Below are 26,537 nucleotides of genomic sequence, written 5' to 3'. Positions count from 1 at the left end.
ATATAAAATAAAGACAAAAGGGTGTCTTGAATTCTTGACATAATAAAATATTGTGTTAAATTTAGTAATTACTACATAGAGGATTTTAGAAATGATTTTTTTTTAGGCTTTCTTGAATAGTCTAATAGTCTAATCAGTAAGGGAGGAGCTTGATACTTACAGAAAGTGGATGGGACTGATGCTGAATGGGATGCTCGGTTGCCAGATTTGCACTTTATCCATTTAGTTTGTTTGCAATAATTCACATTGAAACAAAATAAACGTTAATAATTCTTAATATATAAAAACTATATTAACATGTACACTCTGTCTGTTTATAGTGATTAAGGACCACTTTTAAGACAGATTGTTGTGTAGTTTAAAGGTCCAATCTGGCAACCTAATGCTCCTTTATCTCTCTTTCCACACTCCATTTCCAAGGCTTTCATTCCATCGCTGAAGGAGGAGAAGCAGGTCTGACTCGGGATATTTCCCAGTCCTGAAATTTATTCCTGTTCTTCAGGCTAAAATGGGAATTTGTGGTTTTGTGCTTTGTCTAGTCATCACTACATGTTTGTGGAAGGGTGAGTAATAAAATGATTGAGGTAAATATTACACTGTAAAATGCATATTAAGGCTGCATGACTGCACTATAATTAAACTAATTAAACAATTAAATGCAATGCATAATCCATAATTACTGCTGAGAACTGCTCATTTTAAACACTGCAGTCTTTCATGAAATATTTTTGATCTTCTTTTATTCACCAAAACCACTAAAACTTTTTTGAATAAAACTTACTATGCAATCTAAGTTCTTTTGCAATAGACATAAGTTTTATTTGTTATTTATTGAGATATTATTAGCGTAGTGCTATAAATTGCCGGGCTGAAATACAGGACTGCTTTTAAGCTTTGCTTAAAAGACCACATATTGAGATGCACTTAAGGCTGATTCCATTGTTTTTGCATTAAATTACTTTTTTTTTAATAAAATAAAAAAACAATAAATAAGTAAATAAATAAATGCATACAGTTTTCTATGTGGTAAGGAAATTTTGCTCTGTTAATGCTGCTCTGTTTAATGTAATCAAGGCATCTATATTACACGCTAGTCACTTATACATAAATTTACTTCAGAACATACACATTGCTACACAGTTTCTATAGGACGAGCAATTTTGGATCGTGGATGTGTTTAAATAATTAAGAGCAAAAGTCTGTATGCTCTAGTTTTTCACTGCACAAAATCTTAGCAAGTGAAAAATCCTTAGTCGTATCAATCTATAACTTGTAATTTATAATTCTTAAAATAAGATTGCAATAAGGTTATTAAGCTTATTTCTCGTCAAATGTTACTAAAATCGCAAGTGAAAATGTTCTTATTCTATTAGCAGATAATTTGGCTAGTGTTTGGTAATTAATTTCTTAAACAATCTAAATTATTTGACAATAGAACAATTTGAACATTCTAGAACAATGTGATTTTAGTAACATTTAACTGGAAATATATAAGCTTAATCTCATATTTGCTTTTTTTCAAACATTTATTGATAGGTTTGGCTAGATTCAAGAATATTTTACTTGCTAAAAATTGTATTTTTGCCATGTTAAATGGGCAAATGTTAAATGGGCAAATTTTATCAAATTCATACATCCAAAAATTATTCCAAGAAGATAATAATAAAGCATGTGTGCAAAACTGTACGTAAAACTATAACCTCAAGCCAACGGCAAACTCATCAGACAAGCCTCCTAGATCCGATCTAAAAGAATCAGAATCAGTGCAAAAACAAGCTATTATTTCATTATCACATTTTTTTTAATAAACACATTTAAAAAAAACTTGCCTTTACAGTATAACGGTCAGTTAAAAGGGTGTGCTAACTTTTGCACTCAACTGCATAATGCAAACTCCATCTATGTACAGTACGAGCTTAAAACTGGTTAAAGTCTTATTTCTATCCCTGGCACGTCTTTGACATTTCTGTTTACTTTGTTTGTGTGTTGTGCTGAAAATATTACATTTATGTTTTCAGGATTTATTGCAAAACTTTAAACTTTGCTAAAAATTGTGAATTTCTTATAAAATGTGTGAAGAAAAAGTTCATACTTTATTACAGGAAGTTCTTCTTTTTGCCCTGAGCAGGTTCAGTGCTTCGGAAACTAATGTTTGCTCTCATTTCCTTGTCGGTAATTGTGTTTCTCCTCAGTGGAAGGTTTAGCTTTAGGTCTTTAATCACAGCGTAGAGGGAGAATTACGGATGGAGCTCCATTCCATTTTTGATCATCTGACTAACCTTAAATTAAATTTGCAATTACAGCTCGTGCTTTGTCTCTGTATACGGAGCCTGTGCTTCTCTCAACGCATCACATCTATCTTACCATCTCTCTCTCTCTCTCTCTCTCTCTCTTTGGATGAATCACGGAGGCATAATCCATTAAAAAGGCTGATCTAATCTTACAGAAGGTTGGGAATGAAAGTTGATTATGAAAGGTTAAATTCTTCTGGGAATTTATCCTGACACAAAGCAAGCCTTTCTCTCTTCTGAATTTTGACTACAAATGTGGCCGAGTGTAAAAGAACTCATGAGAACTACATGGCCTCTTGAACTTTTTGGGAAAAAAGGTGGAAGTATTTAATTACAAGAGCATTTAGAGGGGAAAAAAGGTTTTGCGGAGTAATGTTGATGGATGCTAGTCTGATCATGGGATTTGTGGCATGATCTGTCATTTTAGTAAGTGAAAGAGGCATGCTTTTATAGGAAAATAATCATCCATGGGACAGTGCTCCTATACAAAATATATATACAGTATATTTAATACAGCTTTTTAATTACATTTCAAAATTATATATACTGTATATATAATTCAGCTGCTCAATCAGGATTGAACATTCTTTTTCCAGTTTATGGACCAAAGCAATTCATCCCAAACACAAACAACCAGTTGCCATGGTATTGTAGCTAAAGCATGTCTCACCTAGGTGAAAAAGTGAATATAAAAGGATCCTAATTCAGATAGGATCATATAACGCCATTTTTCATAATACTTAATACTTCTTATCATCCCATCCATGCTTCGTTTTTATGTAAATATGCATACACATTTATATTTTTATCAGATAAAAAGAACATATTTGCTAAACACAATTCCATGCCATTTAATGTCTGTAGTGTCTGTTACTTATTTAAATTCAAATCTTCCAACGATCTTAACTGTCATTCAGATGAAACTTAGCCAATTTAGATTTTGCATAATAAGACATAAACCTGAAATAGTGTTTTATTCTAAAATGCTAATTTGTTAAGATATTGCAACATGAATTTGACATGGTTACAGACACTACAGGTTTTTTTAGCTTTTACGATAAAACCAATTCAAGCAACAATTTTTACAGGTCATGTGCTTCTAGAAGCTTACATCAATTTTATTATTAATACTCATAAAGAAATATGAATAATTTGCATTTTAAATTATTATTGTTTTAAGCGAGACATTACACTGACAAATAGGCATTTTTGGTAGCACATATAAAATAATCTCTCCAAAACAGCTGAAGTTAGCAACTTGAAATTTTTAGGAAAGCAAGATCGGTCACTTCTATGTTGCATAAACTTCAGAAGTAGCTTTTTTGGCACACACATTTTCTGTATTATGTGTAAAACATAAAAAAAGCAGCACCAATATTGTGTTTTGGCCTTAAGGTCATAAATAAACCATAATTCGAATGGTTAAAATGTGGATGATTATTCTGAAGTTTACTAGTGGACAAAAAGTGTGCTTATGTGACAGCTGGTAGTGAGTTATCTACTTCAAGACAGATAAAGCTTCCTGCTCTGAAACTGAGCAGAAACTCACTGATGAAAGCCTCAAATCGATGCGCTTACATCCGAATGAGCTGCTCAAGCCCTTCGAGTTGATTTGCAAGCACTTCTCATTTGCTTCCCGAGGCTGAAGACTTCCTCAGTGAGCGTTTGTGCAGCGCAGATTGCTTCCCTCAAACTGACAGTGTTGGAGAAAAGTGCGTTCACTTTGTTAGCTGATTATCTCTGTTGTGCTCACAGCATCCATTCAAGGAGAGCATCAGAGGAGGCTGTATCGAGACCTCATGAAAGATTACAACCCTCTAGAGAGACCCGTGTTTAACGACACCCAGTCGCTCACCGTCAACTTCAGCTTCAGCTTGATGCAGATCATGGACGTGGTAAGAGTAGATGGAAAGAATATAAATTGTGCCATTACTGTAGATATTGTATGTAGGTATAGTGTAATAGTATAATCAGTATACAGGTATAGTGTAATAGTATAATCAGTATACAGGTATAGTGTAATAGTATAATCAGTATACAGGTATAGTGTACTAGTATAGTCAGTATACAGGTATAGTGTAATAGTATAATCAGTATACAGGTATAGTGTAATAGTATAATCAGTATACAGGTATGGTGTAGTGGTATAATCAGTATACAGGTATAGTGTAATAGTATAATCAGTATACAGGTATAGTGTAATAGTATAATCAGTATACAGGTATAGTGTAATAGTATAATCAGTATACAGGTATAGTGTAATGGTATAATCAGTATACAGGTATAGTGTAATAGTATAATCAGTATACAGGTATAGTGTAATAGTATAATCAGTATACAGGTATAGTGTAATAGTATAATCAGTATAAAGGTATAGTGTAATAGTATAATCAGTACACAGGTATGGTGTAATAGTATAATCAGTATACAGGTATAGTGTAATAGTATAATCAGTATACAGGTATAGTGTAATAGTATAATCAGTATACAGGTATAGTGTAATAGTATAGTCAGTATACAGGTATAGTGTAATAGTATAATCAGTATACAGGTATAGTGTAATAGTATAATCAGTATACAGGTATGGTGTAGTGGTATAATCAGTATACAGGTATAGTGTAATAGTATAATCAGTATACAGGTATAGTGTAATAGTATAATCAGTATACAGGTATAGTGTAATAGTATAATCAGTATACAGGTATAGTGTAATAGTATAATCAGTATACAGGTATAGTGTAATAGTATAATCAGTACACAGGTATGGTGTAATAGTATAATCAGTATACAGGTATAGTGTAATAGTATAATCAGTATACAGGTATAGTGTAATAGTATAATCAGTATACAGGTATAGTGTAATAGTATAGTCAGTATACAGGTATGGTGTAATAGTATAATCAGTATACAGGTATAGTGTAATAGTATAATCAGTATACAGGTATGGTGTAGTGGTATAATCAGTATACAGGTATAGTGTAATAGTATAATCAGTATACAGGTATAGTGTAATAGTATAATCAGTATACAGGTATAGTGTAATGGTATAATCAGTATACAGGTATAGTGTAATAGTATAATCAGTATACAGGTATGGTGTAATAGTATAATCAGTATACAGGTATAGTGTAATAGTATAATCAGTACACAGGTATGGTGTAATAGTATAATCAGTACACAGGTATAGTGTAATAGTATAATCAGTATACAGGTATAGGGTAATAGTATAATCAGTATACAGGTATAGTGTAATAATATAGTCAGTATACAGGTATAGTGTAATAGTATAATCCGTATATAGGTATAGTGTAATAGTATAATCAGTATACAGGTATAGTGTAATAGTATAATCAGTATACAGGTATAGTGTAATAGTATAGTCAGTATACAGGTATAGTGTAATAGTATAATCAGTATACAGGTATAGTGTAATAGTATAATCAGTATACAGGTATAGTGTAATAGTATAATCAGTATACAGGTATAGTGTAATAGTATAATCAGTATACAGGTATAGTGTAATAGTATAATCAGTATACAGGTATAGTGTAATAGTATAGTCAGTATACAGGTATAGTGTAATAGTATAATCAGTATACAGGTATGGTGTAGTGGTATAATCAGTATACAGGTATAGTGTAATAGTATAATCAGTATACAGGTATAGTGTAATAGTATAGTCAGTATACAGGTATAGTGTAATAGTATAACCAGTATACAGGTACAGTGTAATAGTATAATCAGTATACAGGTATAGTGTAATAGTATAATCAGTATACAGGTATAGTGTAATAGTATAATCAGTATACAGGTATAGTGTAATAGTATAATCAGTATACAGGTATAGTGTAATAGTATAGTCAGTATACAGGTATAGTGTAATAGTATAATCAGTATACAGGTATAGTGTAATAGTATAATCAGTATACAGGTATAGTGTAATAGTATAACCAGTATACAGGTATAGTGTAATAGTATAATCAGTATACAGGTATAGTGTAATAGTATAGTCAGTATACAGGTATAGTGTAATAGTATAACCAGTATACAGGTACAGTATAGTGTAATAGTATAAACAGACTCTGCTGGTTTTCATTTTAACATGTTTATATGTTAATATGTAACATAAATTGGGTTACAAGGAATTAAGCAAGGACTGAGCAATAAGGAATGATTAGTCCTAATCAAAGCCTACTTTATTATCATTAACTTAATCAATCAATCAATCAATCAAAACTTTATTTATCTAGCACTATATAACAATTGATATAAAGTTGCCCAAAGTACTTGTACAATGTTACAATAAAAGTACAAGGTTAAAATAAAACATATAAATAAAACCTATAATAAAACTGGCAGATAAATAATAATAATAATAATAATAATAATAATAATAATAATAATAATAATAATAACATTAGGAATAAAATCTATAATAAAACTGGTAAATAAATAACAAAAACAACAACAAAAACAATAATAATAATAATAATAAGAAGAAGAAGAAGAAGAAGTAAGTAACAAATGAAGCATTAAAATTTGAAAAACAAAAAACTTACTGTATAATTAAAAACCAGCAGATAAAAGGACCATGCTCTAGTGGGAATGATATGCAAGAGAAAACAGATTTTTATTGGTCAAATAAAACATCGGTCAAAGAGGTCGGTGCGAACTTTTAACTATTAACTAATAATCAACATTAGTTTGTTTGGATTTGTTTAAAAGTTGTTTGGAACTTCAGTGTAAACAAAGCTCTAACGGTTAGTAAAAGGTCCCATGTGAAGGTCAACCTATTGTCAGGATTTAAATGATTCTATGAGTGTTTGCTTTTACATGCAGAGATTACGTTGAACATTATGCAAATTAATTCACTGAAACTAAGCTTGTCGTGCTCTGACCCCAGCTATGTTGGGATAAGCAAACAAAAAATTTACTGTACAGTAATGTACATATGATACATTAAGGTTTAATAATTGTTACATATCTCTTATTTACATTGAAAAACTACAAGCTGGTACAAATAAATAACTAAACAAACAAATAAATAAATAAACCCATACTGTAAGTAACTACTGTGTACAGTATATATTCTTTATTATTATTATTATTATTATAAGGATAAAAAAAGACAGGCTTGTAGCGTCCTGTAGGCACCAACATCTTTCCTTCAGATAAATATTTACAATATCACGGAATCACGCCCCTGTTTCAGCTAATGTTAGTGTAAATATTACAGTAAGCAACTGAAACAAAGAAAAAGCTCCCTTGCTAATTATGTGGTAGAGCAAATATTATATAAAGTAGTAGCCCGATAGCTCGATTATCAAATAGCCCTTTATAGTTTATGTTATTAGATAACAGAAGGAAACCTACAGTACAGTACATAAGAAAACCCCAGCAGTGACTACTGAAGTTTTGCCACCTCTCATGGTTTATGCTCATCTTCAAGACTGTAAAAATATCTTGAATGTAGTCAAATTTATCTACAGTTTTTAATATTAAATGACAACCAACCAAATATAAGCTGTGTGATGTATAAAATAAGTGGCGACCCTACTGTAGCAGTGACTAAATTGGGTGTTAGAATGCATATTTAAAAACCTTTAGAGACTGTCGATTATACATGAGGGCGAGTCAAAAATGATCCGCACTCCGGTTATATATAATACTTCTTTTGGCTTAAAACTGCCCAATCAGCGCTTTCCGTCCTCCCAGTCACCGCTGAGCAGGTGTGAACATTTTACTGTACACCAGTTCATTTGTACTGTAACTGCGGCACAAGTAAAAATGGATGCCCCATTTTTTGGTCACTTGCATGAAAAAAGAGCGCCATGCAGTGATTAGGTTTTTTTTCGTGCCCTGAGGGTAAACAAAAATTCTCAACTGCCAACCGAGAGAAAGTTCAAAGGTCAATCATCAGCTAGAAAATGTATCTCGATGGCCAGTATTGGGACATTATCAGAAGAAAAGGTTCAACAATCAACAGTGCTCATTACACTGAGACACTTATTAGAGAGCTGAGGCTTAACCTTGGGATTATACGCAGAGGACTGATAGGACGTTGTGATCTCGCATCACATCTGAGAGTCCGAGATGTCCAAAACATTTAGGCATAGAAAATTTTTGCAAAGCTACAGTAGATACAATAACCATCTATGAGTGTTGTGTGTTATGGTAGTCGTACGTGATGGAATGTAGACTGATGGTGATTTATTGTTACCTTACTAGCATTGTGCATGTCCACTAAAATGTCCTTTCATGGCCACCAGTAATAGTTGCCTAGTGGTTATATAACAGTTTAACTACTTTACCTTAATTGTATTACAAATTTTCCTACTTCACTTTAATATTATATGTATTAGTTTATTTGAAATAGGGTTAATTGGTTAGTGTCTTGTTTTTGTAACAATACTGCGCAGTTAAAGTGTGTGTAACATCGCACTGAACTTTAAGATCATCCTCAGTACACCACAGGCTTTAGTGCATTGGAGTTTAAAAATAACATCGTCGGATTGTTTAAGTGATAAGAAGTCTGATGTCTTGCACATTTCATTTCCTAACCATATAAGAGCTCTGGACTGTAGGGGTCGTAACTTAAACAGGATGTTAAACTTGTTACCAACGGTATGCTCTTAATTATACCATTATCTGTCCTAATGGATATCGTGGATTTGCCTTGGGATGGTCATTAATTTTCTTTATTTCACCATTTTATTTCTATGCCCACGTGCGCAGGATGAGAAGAATCAAGTTCTCACAACAAACATATGGCTGCAGCTGGTGAGACAATCTTTTTACAGTTTATCTTGTAGAAAACACATTTATTATGTTTTTCATAACTCACCACCTCCCTTGTCTTGCGAGGACAATAAAGACTTTGTTAGCAACATATCAAGTTTGTTTTTTATGGACTTGGAAGGCTTTCCTAGAAGAGGGCTTTAGAGAGAGAGAGGGAAAGGGAGGAGAGAAATATAAAGTAAAAATAAAGCAGAATAGCATGTGGAAGTAAAACTACGAAGAAGAAAAAAAATTCAAATTGTAATCACATACTATACACAGTCATACACAGTACAATATGCAGTGAAATGCTTGTACAACCGGCAGTGACTTTAAAAAAGATTATAAATAAGAAATAAAACATAGAAAACCTTTAGCTATAGAACAAAATATAAAATATAAGAAAATCTTATTTGTACAAATATAGAAAAAATTTTGCTGTAAAAATATAAAAAATAAAAACTATGGTTGTGGAAATAGAAATAGGATTTAAATAGAAATGTCTGTCGGAGTGTGCAATATCACATGGAGGGAGTGCTGTTGTACTGAGTACTGAAGGCATCACAGCCGTGCTGATATTCAGTACAACAGCACGACCTTAAGCGTAATATTGTTTTTGTACAACAATTCCACAAACACTATTTATTACCCTGGGATGATGATTTCTTTGTTTATTTAATCACTTAAAATTGCTCTGCCAAAACAGATCCATCTATTAGTGTAATTAATGTGGGTAGACGAAGCTTAAAATGCCTACTGGTACTCCAGTACATACCAAAAGGTGTGGAGAAGAAAGCATGCATACTGTACTGTATCTTATAAGTTTCTCTTTATGTCTCCCTCAGTCGTTGGCCAACTCACTGTTTAAATTCCAAACAGCATAAGAAGGAAAACTAATGTTCTATTTAAGGTGGAGAATGTTCTATTTAAGGTGGAGGATCCTTCATTCCACACACAAAGTAATGCCCTTGTTCAGGGGTTAACCATTATTAAACAGCTGTGGTCACTGCAACAGTCATAACATGTTTATTATAATAGTAAACTATACTGTTTTAAAAATCTCATCGTATCCTTTCACAGAAGTAAAAGTAAAAATACAGTATTACTTATTAGTGTAGTACGTTTTGTTTGAGTTAACCAAACACTCTACTAGCTCTTTACGTAAAAAGTTAACGTGTTCAGTTTATTCGTTTAGAAATGAAAAGAATAAAGTCTAAAATTACAAAACAAGCTGCTATTATGAATGTCGAAGCCTCACCACAAGCTGTTTACTTCACCATCTTGGGACATGCAGTACTGTACAATCTTCGGTATGTTCTCTATCCATCAACTTTAAGTGGTGTGGGTCCCCGGAGTAGGAAACAAACCGGCCTTGTGGATGGCTTTGACCTTTATCCGAGCATGCCATGTAATTTTCTTTCTGCGCCTCTGTGACTGCACTTGGACTTGCACAGTCAGAAAATGAATTGGGCCTCTTTTTAAAGCGCCACATGGATCTTCTTAAGGGGACGCTATCATATACTGTACGTAGTGGAGAGCCTAACAAGGAAGAGAGCATTTTATTTACTTGCTTGTCATGTTTATGGTTATGTTACATAAAGATGTTGAATTAGTTTTTATTATTTATTTGCAAATTATGGTGGAAAATAGGTATTTGGTCACCTACAAACAAGCAAGATTTCTGGCTCTCACAGACCTGGAACTTCTTCTTTAGAAGGCTCCTCTGTCCTCCACTCGTTGTAGTAATGGCATCTGTTATAAGTATGAAAGACACCTGTCCACAACCTCAAACAGTCACACACTAAACTCCACTATGGCCAAGACCAAAGAGCGGTCAAAGGACACCAGAAAGAAAATTGTAGACCTGCACCAGGCTGGGAAGACTCTGCAATAGAAAAGCAGTTTGGTGTGAAGAAATCAACTGTTGGAGCGATTATTAGGAAATGGAAGACATACAAGACCGCTGACCATCTTCCTCGATCTGGGGCTCCATGCAAGATCTCACCCCATGGAGTCAAAACGATCACATGAACTGTGAGCAAAAATCCCAGAACCACACGAGTGAATGACCAGCAGAGAGCTGGGACCAAAGTAACAAAGGCTACCATCAGTAACGCACACAATGAAGAAGTGGCTTCGTAATAAGCATTTCAAGGTCCTGGAGTGGCCTAGCCAGTCTTCAGATCTCAACCCCATAAAAAATCTTTGGAGGGAGTTGAAAGTCCGTGTTGTCCAGCGACAGCCCCAAAACATCACTGCTCTAGAGGAGATCTGCATGGAGGAATGGGCCAAAATACCAGCAACAGTGTGTGAAAACCCTGTGAAGACTTACAGATTTTTTAAAAGACTTATTATCCACCATAATTAGCAAATAAATTCTTTACAAATCTGTGATGTTCTGGATTTTTTTCTTATTTTGTCTCTTATAGTTTAGAAATAAACCTATGATGAACATTACAGACCTCTCTCATCTTTTTAAGTGGGAGAACTTGCACAATTGGTGGCTGAATAAATACTTTTTTGCCCCACTATATATTAGATTAGATAAGATGCTGTTTCTGAACCTGCTTGCCGTGATCCAGAGAGCACCTCCCAGAGGGGGGAAGGGCAAAGAACCTATGGGGAGGGTGAGAGGACTTCGTGATGTTGTGTGCTCTCTTGAGACAATAATTCTTGTAAATGTTTAGTAGAGATGGAAATCACTAGGGAACACCAGATCCAATATCATCGCAATACTTACTCTAGATTCTAAACAAACTAAGCGAATAATTTGCTCCAACCACACAGGACACCGTACCCACCTGCCAACGTGTGAATAGTTTAGAGTGCACCACCTGCAGGACCATTGAGGAATTGCAACATTATACCATCTCAATTGCAAACATGTATAAATTGCGGCGTCAGTGCGGCGATTTTTCACTCATCTCTAAACAATGTTTACTATTTCTTTATCAAGTTATCATTATATCAAACATTCACAAAACAAGTTATTTCCTCAGTTTATGTATACTGTACAGTAGCAGATAGAAAATGCATCACATTGACTACTTTGACCTGTATTGAAACTGTATGGTAGAAGATGCTTTCTACACAAATTAAAGTTTATCACCGTTACATCTTTACCCTACATTAATCTGATTTCTGCAGCTTTAATATCCTTCTGTTCACTCTTATTTTTTCTAAAATTTGATTCCCTCCTGTTGTACTTTTTACAGTACTGGGTCGATCATTACCTTAAATGGAACGTCTCGGAATATCCCGGTGTGACGAGCGTCCGATTTCCCGATAGCCAGATTTGGAAACCTGACATCCTCCTTTATAACAGGTCTGTAAAACATAAAGGTCTTTACACTCCCAGAAGTCCTGACCTTTATCTATTCATCTTTGTATCCGAGAGAGCTGAATACTGTAGCTTTCGCTGGAGGACAACCACACACAACGTTGTCAGAGTTTATAATGGAAACTGCCAAATGAGCAGGAAAGAAGTGCAAGGACACAAGGACTCTGCTCTGTGCTGAAGGAAACAAGGTTTAGCCTCATTTGTCACTGTCTTATGAAGGGAGTCGTCCCCCAGTTGAGCTGATTATGTTTTATTGTATTCCTGCGCGTTGAATTTCTTCTTAAGGATGATCTCTATGCTGAGCCGTCAACAATTAATTAAAATGAGACTAACTGCATGGCTCAGTGAAACAGGATGAAGAACTACTGTATAATGCACATATACAGTACACAAATGAGACAGTAAATCATTTGAATGGTGCAAACATTTTAAAGAAGCCTGCCCGTCCACGAGGTGGTTCGGAGCCCACTGCAGTCGTTCCAGTGAATATTCAGCGAGTGGAACACATGATCTTCAACACACACCCTTTGTCTCTTTCCAGTGATGTTGGTCTTTGACCCACACCACTGGAACATTACAGAACCTCGGCTGGGAGTTATTTCCACGTCCCCTGTACAGTCCTGACCTCCATGTTTCCACATGTTTGGGCTGTTAACGGAGTTCCTGGGAGGCCAGCGTTTCCTGTAAAGCAGGCAGTTTGATCATGGTTCTGACATTCTGTTATTCTGCTGAAACAAAAGTATCGGTTTGACTTGAACACCCCTTATAGTCACAGGACTAAATGTCACCAAATGTCAAGGTGTTTTAGTTCTAATAACTGGCAAATATCAAAAGGGCAAACTGTCAGGGATTATATGTCAAGTGCAAAAGTTTGTACCCCCTGAAAGAAAGAAAAAAAAGAAATATATGCCGGAAGAATTTTTATAAAAACTTTTGGAACCAATGTAAAAAAAGTTACATATGTGTGCATTATATACTGTACGTGTGTGCATTATATATTACATTATATATATATATATACTATAATAAATATTATAATGTATGTAATGTAATGTAATATATAATGCACACATTTGTACTGAACAAACATTTTGGTGCCATGTATAAATAGGCTCTAAGGAAAAAAATAAAATTTCTTTTGGCTTCCACATCAGTTGATCCATCCACCATCTACTGTATACCGCAGGCTCGGAGGGAGTCTGGAGCCTATCCCACTGAACTTAGGGCATAAGACATGGTACACTTTGGAGGGGGTGCCAATTCAGTGCAAACACAAACATCTACTGTACACACTCTCTCTCACACACCTCGTCATGCACTACAGGCGATCTCACATATTTGCCTACAACACACATCTTTGGACTGTAGGAGAAAACCCACCAGACATGGGGGGAACTATGAAAACTCACACAAAGGTGAGATTCACATCCCCAACCCTGGTTGTGCAAAGCCTTTTTTTCATGCGCTTCCCTTTTCCCATTGCTCAGAAGTCCAACCTTTATTCTCTCTAACAAATTGAAGCCTGTTTTTCCGATGAGTCTCATTAACAAGTAGTTTCCTTATGGACACACAGCTGTTTAGTCTCAGCAGACATGCAAGTTCACCAAGACTTTAATAGATCTCCATTTATCTCCATTTTTCCCAATACAACTGTACATTTCTTCCCTAAAGTTTTACGGTCTAGCACTACCCTCCCAGGTTTTAATAACACACCGGACACACTCCTTAATCCTTAGTTCTTGATGCAGGCCCTTTGACCCCTCTCAAGCAGTGACCTTTTAATTTTTTTAATGTTTACCATAATCTATTCACCCGTCCAAACCAATTTTGCTTATTATGCACGTTTATAAATTGGCTTCTCATGCTACTAACACAGGCTTTGTGCATCGTTTCCACAGTGCGGATGAGCGATTCGATGCCACCTTTCACACCAACGTGCTAGTCAGCTCCAACGGCGCCTGCCAATACTTACCACCAGGTACTGTAAAGCTTTATTTAGCTTCCATTCCACATCACTTCTGCAATATAAGTAGAACGTTATGAGGTTAAAGAAACGACTGCAAGGTTGTAGATTACAGATTAGCGTGACATCAAACGATACTTTTTATGGAATTTTATGAGATGCTGGGGTCTCGGCAGAGTGCTGTGTTCACCGCCGATTCGTCACACAGTTCTGCAGGACCCTGACGGACCATGCGGGTAATAAATCATACGATGCCAGACTTGCTTCTTCATGCTCCTTCTATCGAGCTGAACTCCTGGAGATAAATCAATGGTCGTGAGAATTAATGTTCCAGAAATGGGCCATTCTTTAGGTTACGTGATCGGAAATGGCCTTCATGCATATGTATCAGCAGAGAGGTTGGAGTCTGAGCGAGGCGGGATTTATGCGTGCTTCCCGCCATCAGTAAAATGAATTAACGAGCATCTCTGGTCAGGGTTAATTCATGTTTGGGATATTTCTCTTCTCTGCAAATCCGCATGTCGTCCGGTCTCTGTATTTGTGTTAATTGAATCATCTTTTTATCTTTCCTCTCCTGGTAATGCTTACACTATATTACACTGTATATTGACTCATATTTGCTTTTTAATAAGTTACTCACTAAAAAAAAAATCGCATTTAAAAGTGCAGTTTAGAGGCCTCCGAGTGGCGCAGTGGTAAAGCGCTCGCCCTATCATCCGGAGATCGCTGGTTCGAACCCCGGGTGATGCTGTTTTCCTCTCACAGCCGGAGGCACAGAGAGAGCTGATTGGCCGAGCTCTCTCAGGGGGGAGGGATGAGAGGTACTTGCGCTCCCACATTAGTCACGGCGCTACAGCCAATCAGGGGCGTCTGTGAGCTCGCGCACACGGAAGGAGCGGCTAGCGCTTTCCTCCGAGTGTGTTACTCCGCCCCTAACGGTGCGTGAGCGAGCAGTTCGAAAAGATGCGGTCGGCTCGCGTCACGTGGTTCGGAGGAAACACGGGATAGCTTTCGTCCTCCCGACTGAGTGGTTGTAGTAGCCTTGATGTGTGTGGGAGCCCCCTAGTGACGGGGAGTAATTGGCCACGACTAGATTGGGGAGAAAATCGGGGAAAAAAGAATTGGACAGGACTAAATTTAAAAAAGAAAAAAAAAAAAAGTGCAGTTTAGAAGTATTTTTTTAAAGGTTAAACAAACGGCCGGTCCACTATAGGGTGATACCGAAACAATGAATGGTGTGAAATTTTAACCACAGATTAACAATTTATATGGAATTCATACACAAAGATTAAACAATCACAGTTCCTTTTATAGCATTTCCCCTTTTCTGATCTTTATTAAAATTGTCAAATTATTAATTTCTCACATTTAATTAGAAAACTGCTATATAACTTTTTATATTTTTAAAGCTTTAAAAACTTTATAAAACTTTAAAGCAACAATCCCCCTGCTGTAGTGCTTTAAATGAGTCTAGAAAAGGATGTTTCCACTCTGTTAGTGTAAATGCGGTCACGCCAGGGGTTAAAAACATCTGCGATACGTTCTGTGAAATATGATATTATTTCATAAAATATGATATTATATTATAAAAATTGAACATGCACGTGTACAAGGGAGATGAGAAGTGCATGCTGTAAGCTGCCGGTTTAATGTTGCATACCTTTACTATGATAGCAAGCTCTCGTGATGAACTAAAGTGAAATTGAAACTGGTAGAGGTGGAGGCTGATGCTGTACACTGCAACCTCGCTGTTGTCTATAATGTTTCTCTTTATTTGCAACAATCTTCGGAATTCAAAAGGTTTTGTGTGCAACAAAACTCAACACTTTTTTCTTTGATCTAATCTGCTGCCACTACTTTTTGTTTAATTCACTACAAAATACAAAATTAGACCCAATTTATTGAGGTTTTTTGTTAAAACTCCACCAACATATTCCATCCATCCATCTATGTAGGAAACTCGGCAGTTCAACTATAGACTGTGGAGGCCAGTGTTAACCATTGTAATAATTATAATTTTTATGGGACAAGTCGACATTCACACACTACAGGCGATTTAGGGACACAAATTAGCCTAATCTGCACATCTTTAAAACTGATGGTTTAAAAAAAATGTTCATATAAAACTCTATTCTTTACTGATTGGGTATATTGGAGTCAGTTTTCAGATTGCTTTCCAAAAGCAATGGCGTCTGCAATCACCTTGCATCCGCGTTCACAGGTATTTTTAAAAGCACGTGTCATATTGACGTGCGGTGGTTTCCCTTCGATGTTCAGCGGTGTGACCTGAAGTTCGGCTCATGGACGTACGGCGGCTGGTCTCTGGACCTGCAGATGATCGAGGCGGACATCACGGGCTATATAGCCAATGGAGAATGGGACCTTGTAGGTAAGTTGTATGTGGGTAACTATGTCCTGATCAGTTTATACAAGCATACAGTATATTATAGTTCTAGTTCATCTTGGCATAAGAATCACGAGCCCAAGGATATAAAGTTTTATGGATCTAATATTTATAGCTGGGGCAGAGAAGTTGCATAACCCCATCGTTATTGAGTTTCCCTGCTTTATACGTTTCTCGTCTTGGCCCTTGCCTTGCATTTTTTAATTTTTTTTTATTTATTTTTTTGCAAGATTTCTCAATAAAAACACACAGTTCTTGCATTTTCATCCATATCTGCCAGCTGACATGAATTATAGATTTTTCTGTTTGTTGCTGCCTGCTTGTGATTTGACCTCCACTATGGACTTCGATTAAAAAGTCGCAGGAGCAGGTGTTTTAATTCTAATCCTTATGGGATATGAAGCTTGGAGAACAAAAAAAAGACCACAGGAGGGTATTAAATGGGTTCATATAATTATCTTCAGTAAGTGTTTTATTCTGGCCAGTTAATTAACTTCCAGATAATCAGAGCAAGAGTATAAATTTCCTAAATTCGGTTAGAATCTGGCATTTCTATTATCATCCCTTGGACCCTTGGAGTGAAATATGAATGAAATAACACAGATTTTTACCTTGTTGCTCCGGTGAGCCCTTGTACCCTGTAGATGGGGTCATCTTAAAACAGTCCACATGCACCAGGGTAGAAATGTTTCATCATAGCACAAAAGTGATCAGTAAGAAGAACTTTAAGTTAATTTGCCCTGACTCTTCTGTTTAAGGAAACAACAGGAGCAAATCAATTGCAGCAAAATTCCCCCAAACTATAACACGGCCTCTTGGTTTTCCCCCAGTGTGTAAGATAGTTTGAAAAAAAAACACTCTGTTATACTGTTGTTCAGAGGTTCCAGGCCGTAGAAACGAAAGGTTCTACGACTGCTGTAAAGAACCGTACCCGGATGTGACGTTCACCGTGGTGATGCGCAGAAGGACGCTGTACTACGGTCTTAACCTGCTCATCCCATGCGTTCTTATCTCTACACTGGCTCTACTCGTCTTCCTCTTACCTGCAGATTCGGGCGAGAAGATCTCCCTCGGTGAGTAAAACCTGCATCCTTATCACAACCGCACACTATGAACATGCTTTCTTATCACTTAGTGATCCAGAAAAACCCAACGTTCCTCTTAATAATAAGATTGTAGCAAATGTTAAAGTCACAAAATGCAATTTTTATCCCCAAAAGGCCATGTTAATGCTAATCTTTACAAAATGTCAAGGTGTTGTTGTTTTTTTCCTCTGAAATGTCAAGAGGGCTTAAGGTCAACATTTGTTGTACTCATATACAAAGTGTCCCAAAAATTCTAACAACATAGTCGATTCTCGCTCAAATGATCTGAGATGTGTAAAAACTAGCCAAGTTTAATGTTTTACGTTTCATTCTGTGTTGCTATGCAACAGAAACCTGAAGATGAGGAGTTCTAAAAGCGTCTTGTTTTAAGTGATGAGGCCACATTTCATACGAATGGCAACGACAACAAACCGGTCACAGGCGGTGTGCATATTGAACATTTGTGAAGTTTTGTGAAATTTTATAAAACCTATATCCATCTGAATATGCTTTTGGAATTTAGATGAATAAATCTTCTATTTTTCAGCCTCTTTAATTTTGTTTGCCAAAAACATGTAACTACTCGGATATTCAAATTATGTACAATATGAAAATGAAACATGAAAATTTAGGTATTAGGGTGCAACTGTAAATACGTTGGGTTCAGCTGTTACAAAATAAGTTAAGTTTTGAAAAAAGCTCATTTGAAGTGTAATAATGTACTGTATGCTTGGAGAAAAGTACTACAGGATAAAATGTGCAAAATCCTAAAAAAAAAGCACAAAAAAGTGTGTAAGCATTGTGCTCAGTTGTGCAGATTTGCATTGCAATGAGAGAAAATCATAATCTCCTAAAAAGAAAAAAATGTGTCTGAAACGCTGGCCCCCCCAGGAACCCCTTTAATGTCCCAAACATCTGAAAAATAGAATACATTGATGCCAGGCCTGTTTTGGGATTTGGCAATAACGAATAAATAGCCAAGTTCCTTTAAAGTCGAAATGATGCAGGTTGGGGGGATTTGGGGGGGGTTGGTTAGTATGAGCCTGTGCATTGTCCTGCAAAACAGAAAGCCTTTTAGTGGAACAGTTGTGGAGGGCTCTGGGGATTGTCCATGCTTGAATGAAGTTGAACTTTACTCATGAGAAATTTCATCACAACATGATGTTGCATCCTTGCACTTACTGTACACTGCCGCAAAGCAGACGGACTGACCGAGGAGAGTCGCAATGTCATCTTAAGTTTGAACATAGACCAGCTTGTTTAGTTCCACCAGCTAAGAGTTTATATGTAGACGTTCGCACACATTGTGAAATGCTGATATTTTTTGTCAGATTTGCATCTTATCATCATGAGGAATGCTTACTTGCTTACACGGTCTCAAAAAATTCCTGTCACTGACTCAGCATTGTGTATCTGAAGTGTAGATTTTCACCCGACATTATTTTGGCTCAGGCTCTTAAAAAGGAATTATAGTTTATGAACCGACTAATATTTCTCCCTTCACTTCTTTGTGGCACCAATAAATGTCACAAAGGCGTTTTATTCAAATTGGACCCATTATGCAAAATTCACTTTTGAGACATTTTAGACATTCAGATGGGTCGCAAAAAAAAGAGAAAAAATGAGAAAAAATATTCCTGTTTTTTGTCCATATTTTTTTTTATTTTATTTTGCCTGGAGCTTAAACAAGCCAATTAGATTCCCCATAATGGGACCTCACACACAGTAGGAAGATTCCCCTCCCCAGTCATGTTGCTCGGCACTGCTACTTTATAGCATGACATGGCATGACTCTGCAGTAGCTCATTTACATAGATAGATAGAAGAGTAAAGCCAAAGGGGAGTGAGGTCTAAATCAATGCATTATCTGTAGGGTATTTTAGCTGGTGCATTAATAGAAACACTGTACGGGAGCTTTGAGACCTGTGTTCAGTTGTTAAAGAAAAACTGTAATAATAATAACAATATGGTGGTGTAGTGGTTAGCACTGTTGCCTTGCTCTTCCAGGGTCTGGGTTCGATTCCCGTCTCTGTGTGCATGGAGTGTGCATGTTCTCCCCCTGCTTGGTGGGTTTCCTCCATGTACTCCGGTTTCCTCCCACAGTCCAAAGACATGCAGATTAGGCTGATTGGCGTTCCCAGATCGCCTGTGATGGATTTGCACCCTGTCCCAGGTGTACCCTGCCTCGTGCCCTAAGTCTCCTGGGATAGGCTCCAGGCCCCCCACGAGTGAGTAATAACAATGAAACCTACGATTTTATCAAATTGCTAAAAGTACCCTTACATTGCACCATATACTTAACTAACGGAACAGTTGGACGTTTCCACGTTTCCACCTCTAATGACTTGCAACAGTAAGAACAATAAAATTGACCAGTGCACTTTTAAAACTAATGAGCTATTAAGCTTTAAGGTTACGCGCAGGATCACTCTACTTGTTATTTGTTACACTCTTATAGATCCTCTCCCTTCATATATAATTTGCTTCTCGCTCATGTACCACTGCTGCTGTTTTTTTTTTGTTTTTGCTGACGTTGGCAAACGCTCTAAACATGTGGACCTGCCACTGAAGCAAACGCAGCACATGACAATTTATGCAGTCGTCCTCGCCAGCTGTGATGAATGACCGGCAGGGAGATTGATAGTCGAGTCAGACATCTCTGTGATCAATGTAGGCAGATAGCTCCGCCATCCAAACACGTAATTTTGGACAGAGCTGGATGCCTGCAGGGCAGACTCCAGGAGTCTGAAATCGCAGTCAAGCCTAATTCGTTTTTTTTTTTTTCTTCTATTCTATCAGCCCTTAAATTGTATTTGTGTGGTGGTCTGTTCGCCAGAATGATGTCGTGCTCAGAGCAATTCATTGGCAGCAGCTTCCAGAATCAATACGGGGAATTTCAAAAGCTTTTTAGTCGAGCTGAGAGTCTGGCGCTTTCAGGGCCTCATCTGTCCTAAATGCATCTATGTGTTACAGTGATTTTAAGCCTAGGTTGATTTTTTCCTGAAATTTTTATTAATTAATAATATTGTTGTGTCGATAGATGTAGGCGGGGCACTTATATTAGCCCTTTAATTAAATGTTAATCATTTACAGCTCCATCGATTCCAATGTAATAGTAATTATCTCTTTTAAAAGACTTTTTTTATGTTTCATGCTCTGGTCAAGAAAATAAATACAAATTTCAAGGAGAAACTGCCTAACAACATTTTTTCTACAATGGCCCTGGAGTGCCTTTCTGGATGTGGTGCACTCATATGGTAGACTAAATGTCTGTACGCTTTTATTTAATATACACTACCGTTCAAAAGTTTAAGAACACTTGCAAATTTTTTGTTTTTTTTGTTTAGTGATTTATTTTCTACATTCTACAACAATACTGGGGATTTCAAAACTATAAAATAACACATATGGAATTAGGTAATTACGTAAAACAACAAGAAAAACAACAGTTAGTTGTTATTTTAAGACACAGAGGTCAGCCTTTCTGTAATAGTTCTTGCAAGAACAGTGTTGTCAAGTGCATTTGCAAAATCCCTCAAGCACCATAATGAAACTGGCTCTCATAAAGACCATCCTAGGAGGGCGAGACCAGTTTTATACAGTTTTTTTTTTAAACTCTCTATTCCTGTTTTCTTGTGCCTTACCTCTAAGCTTTGGCAATACAAATGTAAATATTTTTCATGCCAATAAAGCAGCTTTGAATCTTGGTAGTATGCTTGCTTCATAAGCAGTGTAGAAAAGGGGAACTACTGTACAACTCTCTCTCTCTCTTTCTCTCTCTTTCTCATTCTCTCTCTTGCTCCTAACAAGACCCATGATGCAGCTTTTGCATGCATTTGGAAATTTACTATGAATAAGTCAGTGTGTGTTTTACATCTCAGTGTGTGCTTTTAAGCAGTGTTCCACAGTAAGATGTAACGTATTATTATTATTGGATTATCTGTTTTTAATATTGAAGTATGTGATGTAGAATTTTCTGATCATAAGCCGCTCAGTTCTCTGATGCATTTAACCAGAGCTGTGATGATGACCCAAAGCTAAATCTGAACCCATGTTAAACGACGAGACTTGTGCTGTTAAACGTAAGTGTCACAAAATGGAACAAAAATAGAAAAAAGGACAGATTGCAAGTGTCTCTTATTGGGTTGAGAGATAGTTGGCGTCGTTATCAGAAACCTATCAGTTCATTTTAGCGAACTGGCATAAGCCGCGCGTTTTATTTCAGTCATTTAATGCAATTTCTTAAAGGTCCCCAATTGTCAGTTTTGACAGCTCTTATGCAGTGTGTGAAGACTTTCTCCAGTTTTTTATTGATAAGGTTATCTTCTACAAGGGCTCTTATTACATCTCCTGCATGTGACCCATCTATCTCTATTTCTGTCTCTAGCTCTGCTGTTTTTAACGAGTTTAAAAACACAAGTTTAAATCCTGCTGATTCCATTCCTTAACATCTTGTTAAAGAATTGGCTCCCATTCTAGGCCCTATAGTTTTAAATATTATAAGTAGCAGCTTGGGATCTGGGGTGATACCCAGAAATTTTAAACATGCAGTTGTGCAGCCTTTGATAAAAATAAAAAAAACAAATCTTCATCCGTCTGTGTTTTCTAATTACAGACCAATCTCTTAGCTACCATTTCTGTCTAAGATTCTGAAGAAAGTAGTATATACACAACTAATAAGTTATCTTTATGAGCATGAAATTCTTAAGGGTCTTTCAGTCTGGTTTTAAGGCTCTTCACAGTACCGAAACAGCTCTGTTAAGGGTCTTAAATTATATTTATCGTATTACTGATTCTGGTAATTCTGTGATTCTTCTGCTGCTTGACTTAACTTCTGCCTTTGATACAGTAGAACATGACATCTTTCTGTCACGCTTAGAACACTGGGTGGGAATTAGGGACAGCTCTAGACTGGTTTATGTCCTATCTTTTTGATAGAACATTTTCTGTTAATCTTGGAGATCTTGAGTCCTCATCAGCTCCTCTGATATACCCACAGGGGTCCCACAGGGGCCTATCCTTGGACCCCTTCTTTTCTCTTTGTATTTGTTTCTATATCTGTTGCTGACTGTTCCTAAAACCAAATGCAAGCTCAGGGGTGATCGGGCGTTCTCTGTAGCTGCACCCAAATCGTGGAATGACCTGCCCTTGACTATTCGTTAGGCCACATCACTGAGGGTGTTTAAATCCCATCTTAAAACTCACATGTTTTCTCTGGCGTTTAAACCAACATAAGATTTTAAATATTCTGTTTAATTAAATATGTGTGTAATGTTATTTTAATTATGTCTTTTTATATTATTTTATTATTTATGTGAAGCACTTTGGGGCATTCCTGTTGTTAAAGTGCTATACAAATAAAGTTGAGTTGAGTTGAGTTGAGTTGAGTATACTGCATACTGCCTTCATGCTCTAGGCTCATATGTCATGGCTGGGATGATTTAACCAATCACAGACAAGACCAGATTCACGCAACCAATTATAATGCAAAATGCAGGAGTTTTCAAAACACTAAAAATGATAAAATGCTCTCAATTGTACAGCCATTATATATTTAAAATAAAAAAAATTTAAAATAAATTGCACTGCAAGTCAGTCTCAATCTCAGCTTATACTTCAGTTTTTGTTGGACAATGGGCAGCACTATTTAGTATATACTGTAGACTTAAGATTTCAATGCATTAGCTGTTGTTGAATGTTTCTTAAATTTTCCATGGCGTCATACATACAGTAGGCTACATACATTACACATCTTAAAACATCCACGATGATTGGGGGGGGCTCATCCCTTTGCACAGATCTCATCTCGCCTTCCGCTCCCAGCTCTATGAAGTCACGACAACAGTGTGTGCGTGTGTGTGTGTGTGTGTGTGTGTGTGTGAAAGGGACTACTCTCTTCCGTTTTGTCTATAATTAGGGCAGAATCAGCAGACAGGACACCATTACATTACCTCTTCAAACTTTGTCACACATTGCAACTATCAATCACAAGCGAAAAGGATGCACTGCTAACGTCCTGGTGCCGAACCCCACAACACACCCCAGTGGTCTTGTGGAGTCATGACCAGAGGGGCCAGAGCCACCCCGGTGGCACAAGGGGAACCTACACAATACTCTGCACAATGTTTTGTGTTGTAATGTTATCATTGTCTAAGACTTTTTAGGTTTATTCTTAATGAAATTTGGATTTGTTTTTTGTTGGAAACTGGTGTATATAGACTTGTTAATTATTATTTAATCATTATAAATTATTATTATTTACAATATATCTCTACCCAACCAAACAGTAAAGTTAATTGTTAGTTATACTGACTAACACAGACCTTATAAACTCATCTGTGTGTTATTAGATCATGCAATAATGAGTAATGAGTCTTTCTCTTTCCCAGGAATCACAGTTTTGCTCTCACTGACTGTGTTTATGCTTCTGGTGGCTGAAATCATGCCTGCGACGTCAGACTCTGTGCCTTTAATCGGTGAGGTTGATTTTTCTATGCAGCTAATATGAAACATCATTTATTAAATCTAAAATAAACAACTGAATGATAATCTGATCATTTAATATTAGAAGTGGGCAGCTCCATGATTAATGTGTTAGATTATTGATTAGAAGGGCCCAGGCTCAAACCCCAGCACCACCAAGTTGACACTGTTGGGTGCTTGAGCAAGGACCTTAACTGCTTAAACGTATAATGAGATAAAATATACTGTAAGTGGTTCTGGATGAGTGCATCGGCCAAATGGAAAAAAAATGTAATCTTTATCTTTAATGGTTAATAGATGTTCCAGATGGCTGTGTGCTTAAAGTGAGTGGATGCCAAAAGTCTGTTTTTTCAGAAAGGATGGTTCTGAAATTGTGCCTCTGTGCTTTTTCTCTCAAGCCCAGTATTTTGCCACTACCATGGTTATTGTCGGGCTGTCAGTGATAGCAACCGTTTGGGTCCTGCAGTACCACTACCATGATCCTGATGGAGGAAAAATGCCAAGATGGGTGAGAAGTTTATTGAAATTATAATTATTGTAGACATAATAACATAATAATAATAATAATAATAATACATTATTATTTTTTAATTATAATCACATTATTATTATCATTGGGCACTGGTGGCTCAGTGGTGGTTGTTTCGCCTGCCATCCGAAAGGCCCGGGTTCGATTCACAGCCAGTGCCCCATCCCCAGCTTGTATGGATGGTCCGCTGTGGCGCCCCCTTGTCGGGAGCAGCCGAAAGACTAACAACAACATTATTATTAATAATAACAGCTAATAATCCTAATAACAATTAGTACACAGAGGGGTTGTAATTCTGACAAAACAGAGAAGTGTTCAGAAAAGTCAAAAATCATTGATAAAAATAAATAAATGCAGGAAACTTTATATAGCATAAATAAATTAATAATTCAGGGAAAATAATGAAATAAATTAATTGTAAAAAAGAAAAAACAATCTTTAAAAGGAAAATTAGTGTGATAATTAATTAGTAATGCAAAAAAATATGGGAAAAAAAGAATTTAAAATTGGAAATAAATGATATATGAAAAAAATCCATGAAAAAAAGAACAAATTGTGTAAAAAAGAAAATTATATAGAGAAAAATATGACAATAAATTAATAATTCGGGAGAGAATCATATTTGAATCTTAATAAATCATGATTAATCAGGGTGGAAAGTAAAAAAATTATAATATATATAATATAATATATTAAATCATATCTAATTATATATATCTAATTATAATTATATAAAATACTTTATGTGAAAATAAAATACATCCTCCTGTTACCTCTCGTCTAGACGCGGGTGGTCCTGGTGAACTGGTGCGCGTGGTTCTTGCGGATGAAAAGGCCGGGTGAGGAGCGAGTGCGCTCAGCGTGCCACGACAAACGTCCACGCAGCAGCCTCTCCAGCGTGGAGCCCTCCAATGGAAACGTTCTCTACATGGGCCTGCGTGGTATGGAGAGCCTGCCCTGTGCCACGTCGCCTGACTCGGGTGTAGTGTGCGCCCGCCTCATGGGCACATCCGAAGAGGCTCCGTCAGTGAGCAGCGGTCAGGGAGACACAGAGCTGTCCAAGATCCTGGATGAGGTGCGCTATATTACCAAGAGATTCCATGACCAGGATGAGGAGGAGTCTTTGTGCAGCGAGTGGAAGTTTGCTGCATCAGTTATCGACCGCTTGTGTCTCATGGCCTTTTCGATGTTCACCGTCCTCTGCACCATCGGCATCCTCATGTCGGCTCCTAATTTCATCGAAGCCATTTCCAAAGACTTTTTCACTTAAGCACCGTGTGAGTGCTGCTTCCTGGTGTTGTTAGAGTTTCTTGCAGAGTAAGAGGTGCAGTTTGGCCAAAATGAAATTCATGCAATTATTCAATCAATAATTGAAATCAGTTAACAGATACAGCACTGTAGCTTCTCATACTTATACCTAAATGAGCAAACTTTTTAAATTCAATTTTATTTGTGTTGTGTATCGCTTTTAACAATGATTATTGTCGCAACGCAGCTTAACCGAATCAAGACAGCAGATTTGTCTTCGCTGGGTAAATTTAAGATAAGATGAGATAAGATGAGATAAGATAAGATAAGATAAGATAAGATAAGATAAGATAAGATAAGATAGTCTTTATTAATCACGAAAGAAAATTGTTTTTCCAGTGGCTGCATATTTAAAAA

The 26,537-nt window shown here is 36.5% G+C and overlaps 1 protein-coding gene across 2 annotated transcripts; it reads left to right on the top strand.

Moving 5' to 3' along the window:
- The first annotated feature begins 448 nt into the window (after nt 1-448).
- Nucleotides 449-26,399, top strand: chrna7a (cholinergic receptor, nicotinic, alpha 7a (neuronal)). 2 transcript variants are annotated; one of them, XM_053513332.1, is made up of 10 exons: nt 449-563; nt 4,047-4,186; nt 9,027-9,071; nt 12,284-12,393; nt 14,307-14,386; nt 16,593-16,760; nt 17,654-17,848; nt 24,250-24,336; nt 24,742-24,851; nt 25,657-26,399. In XM_053513332.1, the coding sequence occupies exons 1-10, from the start codon at nt 509-511 to the stop codon at nt 26,140-26,142; spliced, it is 1,476 nt and encodes a 491-aa protein (XP_053369307.1). In that variant the 5' UTR covers nt 449-508; the 3' UTR covers nt 26,143-26,399. The 2 variants fall into 2 exon arrangements, with proteins under 2 accessions (XP_053369307.1, XP_053369308.1); XM_053513333.1 differs by lacking the exons at nt 449-563; nt 4,047-4,186 and adding an exon at nt 8,891-8,915.
- The last annotated feature ends 138 nt before the right edge of the window (nt 26,400-26,537 follow it).

The sequence above is a fragment of the Clarias gariepinus genome, chromosome 15 (genome assembly GCF_024256425.1).
Source record: "Clarias gariepinus isolate MV-2021 ecotype Netherlands chromosome 15, CGAR_prim_01v2, whole genome shotgun sequence".
Lineage (NCBI taxonomy): Eukaryota > Metazoa > Chordata > Actinopteri > Siluriformes > Clariidae > Clarias > Clarias gariepinus.
Note: the sequence above shows the minus strand (reverse complement) of the source record. Positions and strands in the feature narration are given on the sequence as shown.